The following is a 17,234-nucleotide window of genomic DNA, read 5'->3' as shown; positions in this document are numbered from 1 at the left end:
TATAACCCAGCACTTTGGGAGGCCAAAGTGGGCAGATCACTTGAGCCCAAGCATTCAAGACCAACCTAGGCAAAATAGCGAGACCCTATCTCTACAAAAAAATAAAATAAGCCAGTCATGGTGACATGCATCTGTAGTCCCAGCTGCTTGAGAGGCTGAGACGAGGATTACTTGAGCCCAGGAGATCAAGGATGTAGTGAGCCAAGATTACACCACTGCACTTCAGCCTGGGCAACAGAGTGAGATCCTATCAAAAAAAAAAACCACACACACAATACAGTGTAATAGTTATTTGCATAGCATTTACATTGTATTAAGCATGATAAATAATCTAGAGATGGTTTAGATTCTATGGGACCAGGCTTGGTGGCTCATGTCTGTAATCCCAGCACTTAACAGAGGTTGAAGCAGGCAGATTGCTGCAGTCCAGGAGGTTGAGGCTGCAGTGAGCCGTGATTGTGCCACTGCACTCCAGCCAGGGTGACAGAGTGAGACTTTGTCTCAAAAAAAAAAAAAAAAATCAGGCCGTGCACGGTGGCTCACACCTGTAATCCCAGCACTTTGGGAGACTGAGGTGGGCAGATAATCTGAAGTCAGGAGTTTCAGACCAGCCTGGCCAACGTGGTAAAACCCTGTCTCTACTAAAAACATAAAAATTAGCTGGGCGTGGTGGCGCATGCCTGTGATCCCAGCTACTTGGGAGGCTGAGGCAGAATCGCTTGAACCTGGGAGGTGGAGGTTGCAGTGAGCCGAGATCACGCCACTGCACTCCAGCCTGGACGACAGAGCGACACACCGTCTCAAAAAAACAAAAAAGGGCTGGGCGCACAGTGGCTCACGCCTGTAATCCCAGCACTTTGAGAGGCCAAGGCGGGTGGATCACAAGGTCAGGAGATCAAGAGGTCAGGAGATCAAGACCATCCTGGCTAACATGGTGAAACCCCGTCTCTACTAAAAATACAAAAAATTAGCTGAGCGTGGTGGCACACGCCTGTAGTCCCAGCTACTCAGGAGGCTGAAGCAGGAGAATCGCTTGAACCCGGGAGGTGGAGCTTACAGTGAGCTGAGATTGCACCACTGTACTCCAGCCTGGATGACAGAGCGAGACTCCATCTCAAAAGAAAAAAGAATCTATGAGAATAAAAATGTATAACTATAATGTATCCATTTTATATCAGGGACTTGAGCATCCCTGGACTTTGGCAGCTATAGGGTGCCCTGGAACAAATACCTATCAACTCTGATGTGCTCATCCCTCCAGTGATCGACATGTGACCAGTGCTGTCTCATCTGTACCCACATGGTCCCATATGTTGACACAAATCTCAACTTCCTTCTTGCATCAATACCTCAGTTATACCATAGGTAACACCTCACCACAACCCTAGCCAGTAAGTGTGGCCATCGTCTCCACTGTACAAAAAAGTAAAGGTCCCTAGTGGGGAGAGGAGAGTTGCGGTGCAGCAAGACTACAAGCCAGATAAGTACAATTCCACAAGGTTACCAGCTTGCCCCTGAATGAAACGGAAGCTCACGGAGTGTCTATACTGCCAGGCTGGGAGGGGCTTGGGCTCCCTGACACTTCTCCAACAACTGCTGTGATTGCCCAGCCTTCCTCCATTTGTTCCTTCAGCTCATTTGTTCACTAAACATTCACCAAGTGCCTGAACTGGTCCAGGAACACCATAGTGAGCCACAGTGACAGCCTCTACCTCTTCATGGGGCTGCACCCTCACTGGGGTCACCAGTGTCACAGCCCAACACAGGCTAGGAAGCTGATGGCATGGATCACAGCCTGCCTGACTTCCCAAAGAGGAGGTAAGTTTGATATATCCCACCGTCCTGTTTTGCCAGGGTATCGCCCCCTGGGCCTGCCCTTTAGGAGTTAGGACGTCCTCACTTACAATGCCAGAATTCAAACTCAAACTGGCATAAGCAAAAAAAAAAAAAAAAAAAAAAGGGAGGATGGCAGAATGCATTGTTCCTGTAATGGACTCCGAAGCCCAAGGGACTTGGGCTCTCTCCACCTCTTGGCTTTGTTTTTCTCTCTGTATTGGCTTCATTTTCCAACACGCTGTCTTCCTGGGTAGGGAGGCAATAACAGAAGTCCCAGTTTGGCAATCCCAGCAGAAAAGTGTTTCCACCTTCCTTGCCATGACAGTTGTCAGAATCAAAATGGAGTCACTTGTGTTAAAAAACAAAAAACAGAGCTGGGGAAGGCTGTAAAGGGAGGGTTCTTGTGCACAAATGCTTGGTAACAAAAACTGCAGAAACCACAGCCTTACACAGAAAAAAAATACTGCGAGGACATCTGCCCAGCAACTTTTTGAGATGGAGTTTTGCTCTTGTTACCCAGGCTGAAGTACAGTGGGGCGATCTCGGCTCACTGCAACCTCCACCTCCTGGGTTCAAGCAATTCTGCCTCAGCCTGCCAAGTAGCTGGGATTGCAGGTGTGCACCACCACACCCAGCTAATTTTTGTATTTTTAGTAGAGACACGGTTTCACCATGTTGGCCAGGCTGGTCTTGAACTCCTGACCTCAAGTGATCCACCTGCCTCAGCCTCCCAAAGTGCTGGGATTAAAGGCGTGAGCTACCGTGCATGGCTGACTTTATTTATTTATTTTTTTCTGAGACGGAGTCTTGATCTGTCACCCAGGCTGGAGTATAGTGGCACGATTTTGGCTCACCACAACCTCCGCCTCCTAGGTTCAAGCGATTCTCCTGCCTCAGCCTCCTGAGTAGCTGGGATCACAGGCATGCGCCACCGTGCCTGGCTAACTTTTGTGTTTTTAGTAGAGACAGGGTTTTACCTTGTTGGCCAGGCTGCTCTTGAACTCCTGACCTCAGGTGATCCACCCGCCTCGGCCTCCCACAGTGCTGGGATTACAGGCGTGAGCCACCGCACCCAGCTGAGCAACTTAACCCTAACCCTGTCCAACCTCAGACTGAGGTCGATCCTTGTAGCCAAGGAGAATTATCTCAAAACAATTAGGTGATCCTCTTCACTTTTCCTTGAAAAACCTTTGCCTTCTTTTGCCTCCCTGTATACGCACACAGTTTACCATACGGTTTACCATGGCACACGCATTCCCACTGCAACGCATTCCAGAATAAATATCATTTTCTCTTAGAGATCCTCTCTGTTATTTAGGATGACATCACTAGAGTCAGAAGTGGGACCTACAGCTGGGCATGGTGGCTCACACCTGTCATCCCAGCACTTGAGAGTCCAAGGCAGGAGGATCACTTGAGCCCAGGAATTTGACACCATCCTGGGCAACACAGCAAGACCCTGTCTCTACAAAAAAAAAAAAAAAAATTAATTAGCCAGGTGTGGTGGTGCACACCTGTAGTCCCAGCTACTAGGGAGGCTGAGGTGGGAGGATGGCTTGAGCCCAGGAGGTCAAGGCTGTCTCAAAAAAAAAAAAAAAAAAGAAAGAAAGAAAAAAGAAAAGAAAAAAAGAAGTGAGACCTGAAACAAAATCACCTTTAAAAGGAATTGGGGCTGGGCACGGTGGCTCATGCCTGTTATCCCAGCACTTTTGGAGGCCAAGACAGGAGGATTATTTGAGCCCAGGAATTCAAGGCCAGCCTGGGAAACAGAGTGAGACCCTGTTTCAAAAAAATAAAATAAAAATAAAAAATAAAATTAAATAAATAAAACTAAAACACTGGTATGTAGAGGCGCCTAACTTCTCTATCTGCTTTGCTTTTCTTCCTCCTCTCTGCTGACTCTGAATCTGTTGGCTTTTTCTTCTTCTTCTTTTTTTTTTTTTTTTTTTTGAGATGGAGTCTTGCTCTGTCACCAGGCTGGCGCGATCTCGGCAACCTCTGCCTCCCAGGTTCAAGCAATTCCACTGCCTTAGCGTCCCGAGTAGCTGGGACAACAGGCATGCACCACCACGCCTGGCTAATTTTTTGTATTTTCTCATGTTGGCCAGGATGGTCTCGATCTCCTGACCTCGTGATCTGCCTGCCTCAGCCTCCCAAAGTGCTAGGATTACAGGTGTGAGCCACCGCACCTGGCCTTTTTCTTCTTTTTTCTTTTTTTGAGACAGGGTCTCACTCTGCCACCCAGGCTGGAGTGCAGTGGTGCAGTCTCAGCTCACTGCAGCCTCAACCTCCTGGACTCAAGCGATCCTCCCACCTCAGCCTCTCAAGGAGTTGGGAACACAAGCACCTGCCACCACGCCTGGCTAATTTTTGTAGAGATGGGGTTTCATCATGTTGTTCAGGCTGGTCTCTATCTCCTGAGCTCACATGATGCACTCATCTTGGCCTCTCGAAGTGCTAGAATTACAGGCATGGCCACTATGCCCAGCCAGCTTCTTCACTTGTATTAAGATAATTTCACCCTGGGCGACCTGATGAGACCCCAACCCTACATTAAAAATACAAAATGGTAGCTAGCGTGGAGGCACACGCCTGTGGTCCCAGCTATTTAGGAGGCTGAGGTGGGAGGATCACACCACTGCACTCTAGCCTGGGCGATGGAGTGAGATCTTGTCTCAAAAAAATAAAAATAAAAAAAGATAATCTACTACTGGTAATTTCAAAAGCTGCTTATAACTTTTCCTTAGGGCATTTCAGCCAAGAAAAAGAAAAACAAAGAGGGGGTGCTTTCAAATTACAACAGCTCCATGGCAACCAACAACCTAGCCTTGTACACTTAGGAGTCATTCCTTTCAGAAACGTGTATGGAGGTTTGCCTGGCTGACAATTGCTTAGGGTGACGGAACAGTTAATCAAAAGATTGATAGTCTAAAAAGGAAAAAACTAGATCAACGTTTGTGAAAGTTAGGTTCTCAGATCAAACAGGTCAAACTCTTGAGCACACAGCCATCACATAAGGTATCTCTGTCCAGCATAAAAATTTTGCTTTGTCTGTCATGTACAATCCAGAAAAAGCTGAGGAAAAAAACAACTGTAAATATCTTTTTGAAAAGTGCTTCTCCACCTGTGCTGACTAATCAAGCAAACCAGGTTGGCAAATTAAAAGATGAATTGGTTGCTGAAATTCAAGGCCACTGGAAATTCTGTTTTTCTCATACGATTCAGCCAGTCCTAACTGAAATGTGAACATTTGAATATTTAACCTCTAAACTCATTTGATACGGAAAAAAAAGGATTTTAAAAAGATATTTTAAAGCAAACTGCTGTAGACGCTGCTTTACCCAAACTTTTGATCTTCAGCCTTCATAAGATTACCTATCGGGTCAAATAATGCTCAGCCACACGAACAGGTCTCATTTTGTCAGAAATTGGATGCAACAGTCCTTTTATAAACTGGCAAGTGTATATTACTATATTGTACTGTCTCATGACAAAAATTTCAAAATGAAAGCCAGGGAATCTGTTTCTATGTAATCATGTTGTCCGTATGTTTTCACATTCTGTGTAATATTTTCTACCAAAATATATGAAAAATATCTAATTAATTAAAGGGAAAAATTAAGGGCATTAATTACTTTATCAAAAATATAGTAATTAGGTGGGCATGGTGACTCATGCCTGTAATCTCAGCACTTTAGAAGGCTGAGACAGGTGATGACTTAAGCCCAGGAGTTCTAAAACTAGCCTGGGCAAGCCGGGCGCGGTGCTTCACGCCTGTAATCCCAGCACTTTGGGAGGCCGAGGCGGGCGGATCACGAGGTCAGGAGTTTGAGACCAGCCTGCCCAACATGATGAAACCCCGTCTCTACTAAAAATACAAAAATTAGTCTCTACTAAAAATAGAAAAGGTACAAAAGTTAGAAAAAAAAAAACAAAACTAGCCTGGGCAACATAAGGAGACCCCCATCTCTACAAAAAAAAAAAAAAATAGCCAGTGTGGTAGTGCGCACCTGCAGGCCCAGCTACTCAGCAAGCTCAGGTAGGAGGAGAGGATTGCTTGAGCCCAGGAGGTTGAGACTGTAGTGAGCCATGATGGCACCACTGTACTCCAGCCTGGGCGACAGAGTGAGACCCTGTCTCAAAAACAGTGGTTCATGCTTGTAATCCCAGCTACTTGGGAGGTGGAAGCATGAGAATTGCTTCAACCTAGGAGGTGGGGGTTGCAGTGAGCTGAGATTGCACCACTGCACTCCAGCCTGGGCAACAGAGTGAGGCTCTGTCTCAAAAAAAATCTGTAGCTGGGACTACAGGTGCGCACCACCATGCCTGGCTATTTTGTTTGTTTGTTTGTTTTTTTAGTAGAGACGGGGTTTCACCGTGTTAGCCGGGATGGTCTCGATCTCCTGACCTTGTGATCCGCCCGTCTTGGCCTCCCAGAAAAAGTTGTTTCTAAAGGAAAAACACTAAAATATGCCTGTTATTAGATTGCAGCCCTTTGCATTGTTTCTTATCTACCTGAAGACGGGACTAGACCCCAAATCCTCCTAATTTCCTCTAATATTTGGCTAAAACTCTCCAACTAAGAAAAAAAACTGTTATGTTGCTAAAGGCCTTGAAGCTGAAGCTAGAAAACTTAGTATAAATATCAAGGGACAAGTCTCATGCTTGATGTATGGGTCACACAGGAAGTTCTCCAAACCACCTGATGCCATAACCAGAGACATTCAAACTGCAAACCAGAACAAGAAGTTGAGAGCTTCGGCTGGGCACGGTGGCTTCATGCCTGTAATCCCAGCACTTGGGGAGGCCGAGGTGGGCAGATCACTTGCGGTCAGGAATTCAAGACCAGTCTGGCCAACATGGTGAAACCCCATCTCTACCAAAAATATTTTTTAAAAATTAGCCGGGTGTGGTGGCACGCACCTGTAATCCCAGCTACTCGGGAGGCTGAGGCAGGAGAATTGCTTGAACCTGGGAGGCGGAGGTTGCAGTAAGCCAAGATCATGCTGCTGCACTCCAGCCTGGGCGACAGAGCGAGACTCCATCTCAAAACAAAAAGAAGTTGAGAGCTTCACCCATCAAAATGAAAATCTTGTCACTCTTAATTTTTCCTTTCTTATGTCTGCCTTTTCATTGACAGGATAATGGTGTAATTGAAATTGCACAATCAATAGCTTCTGTCAGTAACCTCACAGAACCTGACCTAAGACATCCTTCAGTATCTGTTGGTTAAATCAGGAAATATCTGTTCTATTGCTAATAGCACATGCTGAACCTGGATAAATTCCCCTGGGGAACTTGAGGCCCCATATACACGAAATTACAAAACATAGGTTATAACAGGTCACATAGGTTATAATGGGTCTCACCTAATTCCCCATGGTCATTTGATTTATTCACTTGATTGCCTTTAAGCCTAGGTTCATAGCTCAAAACCATTATGAAAACTGGGGGTATCATATTACTACTAATATTAATTTGCATTTTCCTTTTGACAATTTGTACTTGTTACTTGTGAAACTTCTGCGGAAGTACAGCTGCTAACAGAATATGCTGGCACGGGGCTTCCAGATGATGGCCAAAGACCACGGAACAGAAAAAATTGAACTTGATGGACTTCAGGTACACTTAGTCTGAGTGCAACTCTCTCCAAATTTCCATTGTTGCTCAGATGTGCCTAAAGGGGTTTTGACACTGACTCTTAGTTGTCAATCACTCCCTCTTATCTGGTCCATCCCAGCACTGAGGGACAATCCAAACCTACTGCTTTTGAAGAAAGATCCCGATCAAAAAGGGGAAATGTGAAAGTTGCCAGAAGCAAAATGGAGTCACTTGTATTAAAAACAAAACAGGTGCGGTGGCTCGCGCCTGTAATCCCAGCACTTTGGGAGGCTGAGGTGGGTGGATCACTTGAGGTCAGGAGTTTGAGACCATCCTGGCCAACATGGTAAAACCCTGTCTCTAGTAAAAATACAAAAATTAGCCAGGCATGGTGACGCAGGCCTGTAGTCCCAGCTACTCAGGAGGTTGAGGTGGGAGAATTGCTGGAACCTGGGAGACGGAGGTTGCAGTGAGCCAAGATCGCACCACTGCACTCCAGCCTGGGTGACAAAGTGAGACTCTGTCTCATAAAAAAAAAAAAAAAAAAAAAAAAAAACCCTGCCAGGTGTGGTGGCACATGCCTGTAGTCCTAGCTACTTAGGAGGCTGCAGCAGGAGAATTGCTTGAGCCCAGGAGTTCTGGGCTGTAGTATGCCATGCCGATCAGGTGTCCACAAAAAGCTCAGCATCAGTATCCTGGGAATGGAGGACCACTAGGTTGTCTAGGGAGGAATGAACCAGCCCAGGCTGGAAATGGAGCAGGTTAAAACTTCCATGCTAGGCCAGGTGCGGTGGCTCACCCCCGTAATCTAGCACTTTGGGAGGCTGCCATGGGAGGATCCCTTGAGCCTAGGAGTTCGAGATAAGCCTGAGCAACATAGGGAGACCCTGTCTCTACGAAAAATTTTTTAAAATTAGCCAGGCATGGTAGTACACACCTGTATTCCTAGCTACTGGGGAGGCTGAGGCAGGAGGATCACTTGAGTCCAGGATTTCTGGGCTGTGGTATGCTATTCTGATCTGGTGTCTTCACTAAACTCAGCATCAATATGGTAACCTCCTGGGAGCAGGAGACCACCAGGTTTCCTAAGGAAGGGTGAACCGGCCCAGCTCAGAAACAGAGCAAGTAAAAACTCCCATGCTGATCAGTAGTGGGATCGCTCCACGAAAAGCCACTGCACTTCCAGCCAGGGTCACATAGCAAGACCCCACCTTAAAAAAAAAAAAACCTGAAAACCACAGCTGGGGAAGGCCATGAAGGGAAGGTTCTCATGTGTGATGCCTGAAAGCAAAACCCATCATGAGACTCTGCAAAACACTTCTGTGAAGACATCTACCCAGCAACTGCCTGTCCAAACTTGGACTGATGCCACCTTTGTTATTAATCCTTGTAGCCAAGGATAATTACCTGAAAATAATTATGTAATTCCCATTTTTTCTTTAAAAACTTTTCTCGGCCGGGCACAGTGGCTCACACCTGTAATCCCAGCACTTTGGGAGGCTGAGGAGGGCGGATCACCTGAGGTCGGGAGTTCAAGACCAGTCTGACCAACATAGTGAAACCCCGTCTCTACTAAAAATACAAAATCAGCCAGGCATGGTGGCGGATGCCTGTAATCCCAGCTACTCGGGCGGCTGAGGCAGGAGAATCGCTTGAACCCAGGAGGCGGAGGTTGCAGTGAGCTGAGATCGTGCCATTGCACTCCAGCCTGGGCAACAAGAGCCAAACTCCATCTCAAAAACAAACAAACAAACAACAAACAAAAAAAACCCTTTGTGAGCCTGCTGCAATGGCTCATGTTTGTAATCCCAGCACTTTGGAAGGCTGAGACAGGAGAATTGCTTAAGCCCAGGAGTTCAAGACCAGCGTAAGGCAACATGGTTAAACCCCATCTCTACAAAAAATACAAAAAGATTAGCCAGGCATGGTGGCACATGCCTGTAGTCCCAGCTACTCGAGGGGGCTGAAATGGAAGGGTCACCTGAGTCCAGGAGGTGAAGGCTGCAGTTAGCCAGTATCACACCACTGCACTCCACCCTGGGCAACAGAGTGAGACCCTGCCTTAAAACAAACAAACAAACAAAAACAACAACAAAACCCTTTTTCTCCCTTCACCTCCCTGAATATACACAGTTTACTATGGCACACACATTCCCATTGCAGTACCCATTCCAAATAAATACGATTTTCTTTTAGTCTCCCTCTCTGTGACTTGGGATGGCATTCCCAATACTTCAGTACAAGTCCCTGGGGACTAACACTCATTGGTCCAGATTGGATTATGGCATTATGTTTTCATCACTCTGAGTGGCTGGCTGGTTACACCTGGTTATGTGCCCACTCCAGGACCCAGCGTTGGGGGTCATCCACATGCAAACCATGTGTACTGAGAGTGGAGGAGGGATGGTTCCCCCAAAGAAAACTAAGGTGCTGCAACCTGATGCTGGGCAGGCAAAAGTGACAGGTGTCACTACACTTCCCTGTGGATACTCAATGTACCTCATACTTACACTAGCATATGCCTTCCATGCCTTTTTAATTTTTTTTTAAATCTGTTTATGTAGAAATAGGGTCTTCCCATGATGCCCGGGCTGGTCTCAAACTCCTGGGCTCAAGCAATCTTCCCTCCTCAGCCTCCCACAATGCTGGGATTACAGGTATGAGCCACCTCACCTGGCCTCCTTATTTATCACATACTCTTTCTGGGCCAGGCACGGTGGCTCATGCCTGTAATCCCAGCACTTTGGGAGGCCGAGGTGGGTGGATCACCTGAGGTCAGGAGTTTGAGACCAGCCTGGCCAACATGGTGAAACCCCATCTCTACTAAAAATACAAAAATTAGCTGGGTGTGGTGGTACATACCTGTAATCCCAGCTACTTGGGAGGCTGAGGTAGGAGAATCACTTGAACCCGGGAGGCAGAGGTTGCAGTGAGCCGAGATCGTGCCACTGCACTCCAGCCCAGGCGATAGAGTGAGACTCTGTCTCAAAAAAAAAAAAAAAAATACTGTTTCTGGAGGTCCCTGCCTCAAGAGCAGAGGTAGGCACACCTCTCAGGGTCACCACTGTGACCTTATTACATAGTACCTAGCAGGCCTCCCATCTGAAATGTGTTGATGTCGTTTCAGCTGTTGCTATCATTTGTTCCATCTGTTTTTTTGGTCCAGATGACTTCTCTTTGGGCACTAGATCCTCACCTCTTCCTCCTTATTATTATTTTGAGACAAGGTCTCACTTGGTTGCCCAGGCTGGAGTGCAGTGGCGCGATCTCAGCTCACTGCAGCCTCCATCTCCCCCGGTTCAAGCGACCCTCCCACATCAGCCTCCCGAGTAGCTGGGAGTACAGGCGCATGCCACCACACCAGGCTAATTTTTGTATTTTTTGTAGAGACAGGGTTTTGCCATGTTGCCCAGGCTGGTCTTGAACTCCTGAGCTCAAGTGATCCACCCACCTCGGTCTCCCAAAGTGCTGAGATAACAGGCGTGAGCCACCCGCACCCTGGGGTAAATTACTAATTCCCTAAACCAACTAGGAACATTCTCTTGCCTTTAATTTAGCTATTCCCTTTTCCTGCAGACAAAGCCACCAAATTCTTCATGTCAGATATCCCACCTGCCCACTTGGGCTTTTCAGGGAAGGCTGAAGTGATTGACTGCATTTGCTCTCCTTGACACCTGGCAAAAACAAGAATAGGTGGCTGCCAAGTGGCTAGTTCCAGGTGAGTTTCACTGACAGTGTCAGGCAGGCCCAAGACCACAGGCAAGTGGAATACAAAAATTCACTTTTCCTTCAAGAAGGACACAACTTTTTGGTTTTCCTTCTTTGGCTTTTCCAGCTGACTCCTTTCTCCCTCTGGCCAATTTTACCCCATCCTCAGACAATCCCTACCCTTACTGCCATTTTCCAAATTGCAATCTTCAGCCCCAGCATGTGCCTAGTCCAGCCCTCTCACCTGTCCTAGTCTAAATACTGTCTACTTCCATCAGGACCCTTCAACCCCATTTGAAAGGGACAGAACAACCTTTCCAGAACACCAAGTACAAACACACAAATCGCTTATGCCTTACTGATCCCTGGAGGCTAAAGAATGGCTGAGAGCTATGGCTGCAAATGTTTCTGATCATCCACACATCAAACCCTTATAACAACCCTCAGCATATGTCTATTTGCTCATATTATGCGCACATACTAACTTTAACTCTGCAAAACACACACAGAAATCAACATTTTTTTTTTTTTTTTGAGACGGAGTCTCGCTCTGTCGCCCAGGCTGGAGAAGAGTGGCGCAATCTCGGCTCACTGCAACCTCCCCCGACCAGGGGTTCAAGAGATTGTCCTGCCTCAGCCTCCCAAGTAGCTGGGACTACAGGCACCCACCACCATGCCCGGCTAATTTGTTTGTATTTTTAGTAGAGACGCGGTCTCACCGTGTTAGCCAGGATGGTCTCAATCTCCTGACCTTGCGATCCGCCCGCCTCGGCCTCCCAAAGTGCTGGGATTACAGGCGTGAGCCACCGCACCCGGCCAAAAATAAACTTTTTAAGCTGGGCATGGTGGCATGCTCCTGTAGTCCCAGCTACTTGGGATACTGAGGCGGGAAGATTGCTTGAGCCCAGGGGTTCGAGGCTGCAGTGATTATGATGGCACTACTGCATTCCAGCCTGGGTAACAGAGTGAGACCCTGTCTCTAAATAAATAAATAAAGTTTTAAAATAAATTTAAATGTCAATAAATTTATTAAAAGTATATTATTTGGCTGGGTGTGTTGGCTCACACCTGTAATCCCAGCACTTAGGGAGGCTGAGGCGGGTGGATCGTTTGAGGTCAGGAATTTGAGACCAGCCTGGCCAACACGGCAAACCCCATCTCTACTAAAAAATATAAAAATTAGCCCGGTGGTAGTGGCGCTCGCCTGTAATCCCAGCTACTCAGGAGGCTGAGGCAGGAGAATCGCTTGAATCCGGGAGGCAGAGGTTGCAGTGAGCCGAGCTTGAGCCACTGCACTCCAGCCTAGGCGACAGAGCGAGACCCTGTCTCAAAAATAAATAAATAAATAAATAATAAAAACAAATGTATATTATTCATTTGAAACATTAGAGACACGGGTGGTTTTGTTCTGTTTTGTTTTCACATCTGCAACCATGTGTCTTGTGCACCTACCCGGGGCAAATACCTCCGACTCCATCACAGTCTTGACAAGAGGTTGAAGTGTGCAGATTGATTCCAGTTGCACCAATAAGCTTTGGGAACATATGATCCCCCTCCACTCTGCACTTCTGTACTGTCTTCCGACCTTCTTTCTACACATTCCCATCATATTTTTCCCCAACTTTCTGCCTTCTTTCTCTTCCTTTACCACGAAGCCTCTGCACCTTGCTAGTGGCGCCAAAGTCTGGAAAAGCAGACGAGTCCACTTAATGTTCCACGGTATAGAAATTGGCCTACGCCGGGCGCAGTGGCTCACGCCTGTAATCACAGAACTTTGCGAGGCCGAGGCGGGCGGCAGACGAGGTCAGGAGTTCGAGACCAACCTGGCCAACATGGTGAAACCCCGTCTCTACTAAAAATACAAAAATTAGCCAGGCGCGGGGGCGGGCGCCTGTAATATTGGCTACGCGGGAGGCTTAGAGAGGAGAATGGATTGAACCTGGGAGGCGGAGGTTGCAGTGAGCCGAGATCACGCCACTGCACTCCAGGCTGGGTGACAGAGCAAGACTCAGTCTCAGAAAATAAATACATAAAATAGAAATAGGCGCTCGGTCAATACTTGAACGAAAGGAGGAACTCCGCACAGAGCCTGGCGTCCAGGTCGGTCAAACTCAGCCCTGGGGCCCCAGGGCTGGGCACCCTGAGCGGCAACGTGGCCAAAATCCTAACCCCGGGCTCCCAGCCCTAGCAGCAGCCCAAGGGCGTCCCAGCCCTGCTAACGTCTAACCCTCTGTCCCACTGCCTTTAGAGGTCGCAGCGTCATCGGGAATGCCTGGGGCTCCCTCCCAGGGCGGGTCGCCCCAGCGATCACAGCAGGTTCAGATGCGCTGCCAAGCGATTGGTCCAGGCAGCGCCGAGCGCCGACCAGCTCACCCGCACCGCGCCCGCGCCGCCGCATCACTCCCAGAGACGTCACAACCGGTCCGAACCCAGTGAGCAGCCGGAGTTGAGCGGGACGCTGAAGGAGGGGCGGGGCCCTGACGCGCGGGGCGGGGAAGGGCGGGAAGGGCGGGGCTTAGGTGGGGCGGGGCCCTGACAGGCCGAGCTCGCGGGCGTCTGCCGGCCAGGCAGACGCTGCAGCTGAGCTGCGCGGTGGCTGTGGCAGGTGAGAGCCTCCGGAAGGGAGGCGGCCTCTGGCCCCGACCCCGCTCCTCGATCGCCCACTCGGGCGCCCGGCCGGGCCTGGCAGGGAAGGGCCGCCGCCGCCGCCGCGCGTTTGCGAGGCCTGGCGGGGCCGCGGGGCCCAGGAATGGCGTAAGGGGCCCCCCCAGACCCCGCGACGGCCCGAGCGGGTCGCCGGCTGTGGGACGGCGGCGTGCCCTTCCTTTCCTCCCTCCCAGGTTCGCGCCTGAGCTCTGCTAGCGACCCGTCCGACAACTTCCGGACTCCCAGGTAGGGAGGAGCCCCTGTTAGCACTGCCAGTTACCCCGAACACCTGGCCGTTTTGGAAGGGCCGGGACTCCCTCCCCTGCCTTGTGGGTGCATCTGCTCAAACTCTGTCGGGCCCTCAAGCAGAAATGGTGTGGGATCTGGGCCAAACCCCTCTTGGAATGACTCAGAGCCGCCAGCCCTACTGGAGGGATGGGGCATGGGGTGGATGGCCCCTCACCTTTCCCTTCTGAACTGGTTCGTATCACCCTGGTGGCTTCAGTCCTGGTGCCTTCATCTTAGCTCCTCTACTTTGCTTCTCCCACCCCACTGGTTTTCCTGCCTCCCTCTTCAGAGGTAAGACACATGGCTGGACCAAGGCCTCCAGGGTAAGTGACCCGAACTTCAAGCCAGCAGAGGCCATGTCATCCTAAGCTAGGGATAGGGGAGGCTCGCCGGGATGAACCTTTGGCTTAACCTAACCTCTGCTCCCTACTTCTGCCTCACCCCAGTCTCAGATGATGGGAGGCCAGGGCCAAAGATGGATAGGATCTACAGAGGCAGTCCTCTTCTAGGACTGGGACACAACAGTGCATGAGGCAACTGACAGGGGTGACATAAAGCTGTTGTGTCTCCATCCTGGTTGCCCCAGTTCTAGCAGGTGATGTGACACTACGGTGGTCGCTGCCCAAATTGAGAAGTGGAAGGGGGTGTTGCTGGCCGCTAGAAACACTCATAATTCCACTGGGAGTTTGAGGCTCTGATAGGGGCGCATGTGGGCATGCGGAGGGGCTCTGCACTCTGAGCACAGCCTCTCAGATGTAACGCAGTGGCTCTGGGAGCTCAAAGTCTCGGACCAGTGGGAGCTCTGACAAAAGGAGGAGAAACCCCCCCAGTAGACATGTGGCTCTGTCTGATCCACTCCTGCTGCCCCTTCTGGCAACTTCCCTGGGGAGGGAGGACCTGTTTCGCAGCAGGACCCTCATTGAGTCACTGTAGGGGCAGGTAGAGTGCGCCAGGGAGCCACAGCTGAATGGCACTCAAGGGCCAGCACTAGGCATTGCCTCTGCATTCCTGAGTGTGGGGCAAGGGTCCCTGCTGAGTTTTACTCTGAGCAGTGGGCTTCCAGATCCCCATGCTCCTGGGTTCTTGACTGCGCGCCCTCACCAGCTGCCTCTCTGTGTCCCTTACCTCCTCAGGGAGAGCCCTGCCATCAAGGAAGACAGCGCAGGACTGGGACCCACCCATGAACCCTTCTCAGGACAACCCAACAGCACCAGTGGGGATGTTCTCCTAAGCCGCAGAGGGCCTGGGCACGCCATCCGTCCTCCAGGAAGAGCCATGGTGTTAATGCAGGGCAAGGGCAGCTCTCAGCAGTGGCCTGGTCTGGGAGGCGAGGGTGGTGGCACAGGTCCCTTAGGCATGCTCAGAGCTGCCCTGCTGCTCATCAGCCTGCCGTGGGGGGCCCGAGGGACAGCCAGCACCAGCCTCAGCACTGCTGGGGGTCACACTGTGCCACCGACTGGGGGCCGCTACTTGAGCATTGGAGATGGCTCTGTGATGGAGTTTGAGTTTCCTGAGGAGAGTGAAGGCATCATTGTGATCTCCAGCCAGTACCCAGGCCAGGCCAACAGGACGGCGCCCGGCCCCATGCTCAGGGTCACATCCCTGGACACAGAGGTGCTGACCATCAAGAACGTGAGTGCCATAACCTGGGGAGGCGGGGGTGGCTTTGTGGTGGGCATCCACTCAGGCCTGGCTGGGCTGGCCCCACTCCACATCCAGCTCGTGGACGCCCATGAGGCCCCGCCCATGCTGATTGAGGAGCGGAGAGACTTCTGCATCAAGGTCTCACCTGCTGAAGACACCCCTGCCACCCTCAGCGCCGACCTGGCCCACTTCTCGGAAAACCCAATACTCTACCTGCTCTTGCCTCTTATCTTTGTCAACAAGTGTTCGTTTGGGTGCAAAGTGGAACTCGAGGTTCTGAAGGGGCTCATGCAGAGCCCCCAGCCCATGCTGCTGGGCCTCCTGGGCCAGTTTCTGGTCATGCCCTTGTACGCTTTCCTCATGGCCAAGGTCTTCATGCTGCCCAAGGCTCTGGCTCTGGGCCTTATCATCACCTGCTCGTCGCCTGGCGGCGGGGGGAGCTACCTCTTCAGCCTCCTTCTTGGAGGGGACGTCACCCTGGCCATCTCCATGACTTTCATCTCTACGGTGGCTGCCACTGGTTTCTTGCCTCTGTCTTCGGCCATCTACAGCCGCCTGCTCAGCATCCATGAAACACTCCACGTGCCCATCTCCAAGATCCTGGGGACCCTGCTGTTCATCGCCATCCCCATAGCAGTGGGTGTGCTGATCAAGTCCAAGCTCCCCAAGTTCTCCCAGCTGCTGCTGCAGGTCATCAAGCCCTTCAGCTTTGTGCTCCTCCTGGGCGGCCTCTTCCTGGCCTATCGCATGGGGGTCTTCATCCTGGCAGGCGTCCGGCTACCCATCGTACTGGTGGGTATCACGGTGCCCCTGGTTGGCCTGTTGGTGGGCTACTGCCTAGCCACGTGTCTGAAGCTGCCAGTGGCCCAGCGGCGGACGGTCAGCATTGAGGTAGGGGTGCAGAACAGCCTGCTGGCCTTGGCCATGCTGCAGCTATCCCTCCGCCGCCTTCAAGCTGACTATGCCTCCCAGGCCCCCTTCATTGTGGCGTTGAGCGGCACCTCCGAGATGCTGGCCTTGGTCATCGGTCACTTCATCTACAGCAGCCTGTTCCCAGTTCCCTGAGGGCTCTGGGTCAAGATTTCATCAGCCCCAGCCCCCACACTCCACCAAAGTTCTCATGCACTATGCACTCAGAAAAATCCAGGCTTATTTTTTTTACTGATTTTTTATTCTCCAGCTTTCAGTGCCAAAGAGGCCAATGCTGAGTTAGGTAGGTGGGCACTGCCCAGAAAATATATTTCAATAAAACAGAGAAGCAAGCTTGGGTCCCTTCTACTCTTTGCCCTTTGGGGCCTGGGCGTGGGGGTAGAAAGAGTGTGCTTGCTGGGTAAGTGTGGACCAGGGTGGAGGGCCAGCTTGGGTGACACGGTGACCCCTGCATAGGCTTTCTCTATCAGCCCTCCCCAGGCATGTCCCCACTCTGGGAGAGGTGGGAGGATGAGGGCAGAGGCGTGGCCCCCCTGCCCCCTCTCAAGCCCAGTGGGGTGTTTCGCAGCCAGACCAGAAAG

At 50.5% G+C, this 17,234-nt stretch overlaps 1 protein-coding gene across 5 annotated transcripts; it reads left to right on the top strand.

Annotated features, from left to right (window-relative positions):
• The first annotated feature begins 13,558 nt into the window (after positions 1-13,558).
• On the top strand, positions 13,559-16,985 carry SLC10A3 (solute carrier family 10 member 3). 5 transcript variants are annotated; one of them, XM_055268838.2, is made up of 4 exons: positions 13,673-13,750; positions 13,986-14,037; positions 15,213-15,711; positions 15,799-16,985. In XM_055268838.2, exons 3-4 carry the CDS (start codon positions 15,355-15,357, stop codon positions 16,786-16,788), a joined length of 1,347 nt encoding a protein of 448 aa, XP_055124813.1. In that variant the 5' UTR covers positions 13,673-13,750; positions 13,986-14,037; positions 15,213-15,354; the 3' UTR covers positions 16,789-16,985. The 5 variants fall into 5 exon arrangements, with proteins under 5 accessions (XP_063490604.1, XP_055124812.1, XP_055124813.1 ...); XM_063634534.1 differs by lacking the exon at positions 13,673-13,750 and adding an exon at positions 13,559-13,577 and having other exon boundaries at positions 15,213-16,985; XM_055268837.2 differs by having other exon boundaries at positions 13,662-13,750; positions 15,213-16,985.
• Positions 16,986-17,234: the final 249 nt, after the last annotated feature.

Source organism: Symphalangus syndactylus, chromosome X (assembly GCF_028878055.3).
Source record: "Symphalangus syndactylus isolate Jambi chromosome X, NHGRI_mSymSyn1-v2.1_pri, whole genome shotgun sequence".
NCBI classification, from domain to species: Eukaryota; Metazoa; Chordata; class Mammalia; order Primates; family Hylobatidae; genus Symphalangus; species Symphalangus syndactylus.
This window is presented reverse-complemented; position numbering and strand designations above follow the sequence as displayed.

Bases quoted from the DNA above. Each gene is read 5' to 3' on its own strand.
- SLC10A3 (XM_063634533.1), top strand. From the start codon at position 14,234: ATGGGGTGGATGGCCCCTCACCTTTCCCTTCTGAACTGGTTCGTATCA. The intron at 14,371-15,212 runs GTAAGACACATG...TTACCTCCTCAG, and splicing joins TCCTGCCTCCCTCTTCAGAG to GGAGAGCCCTGCCATCAAGG.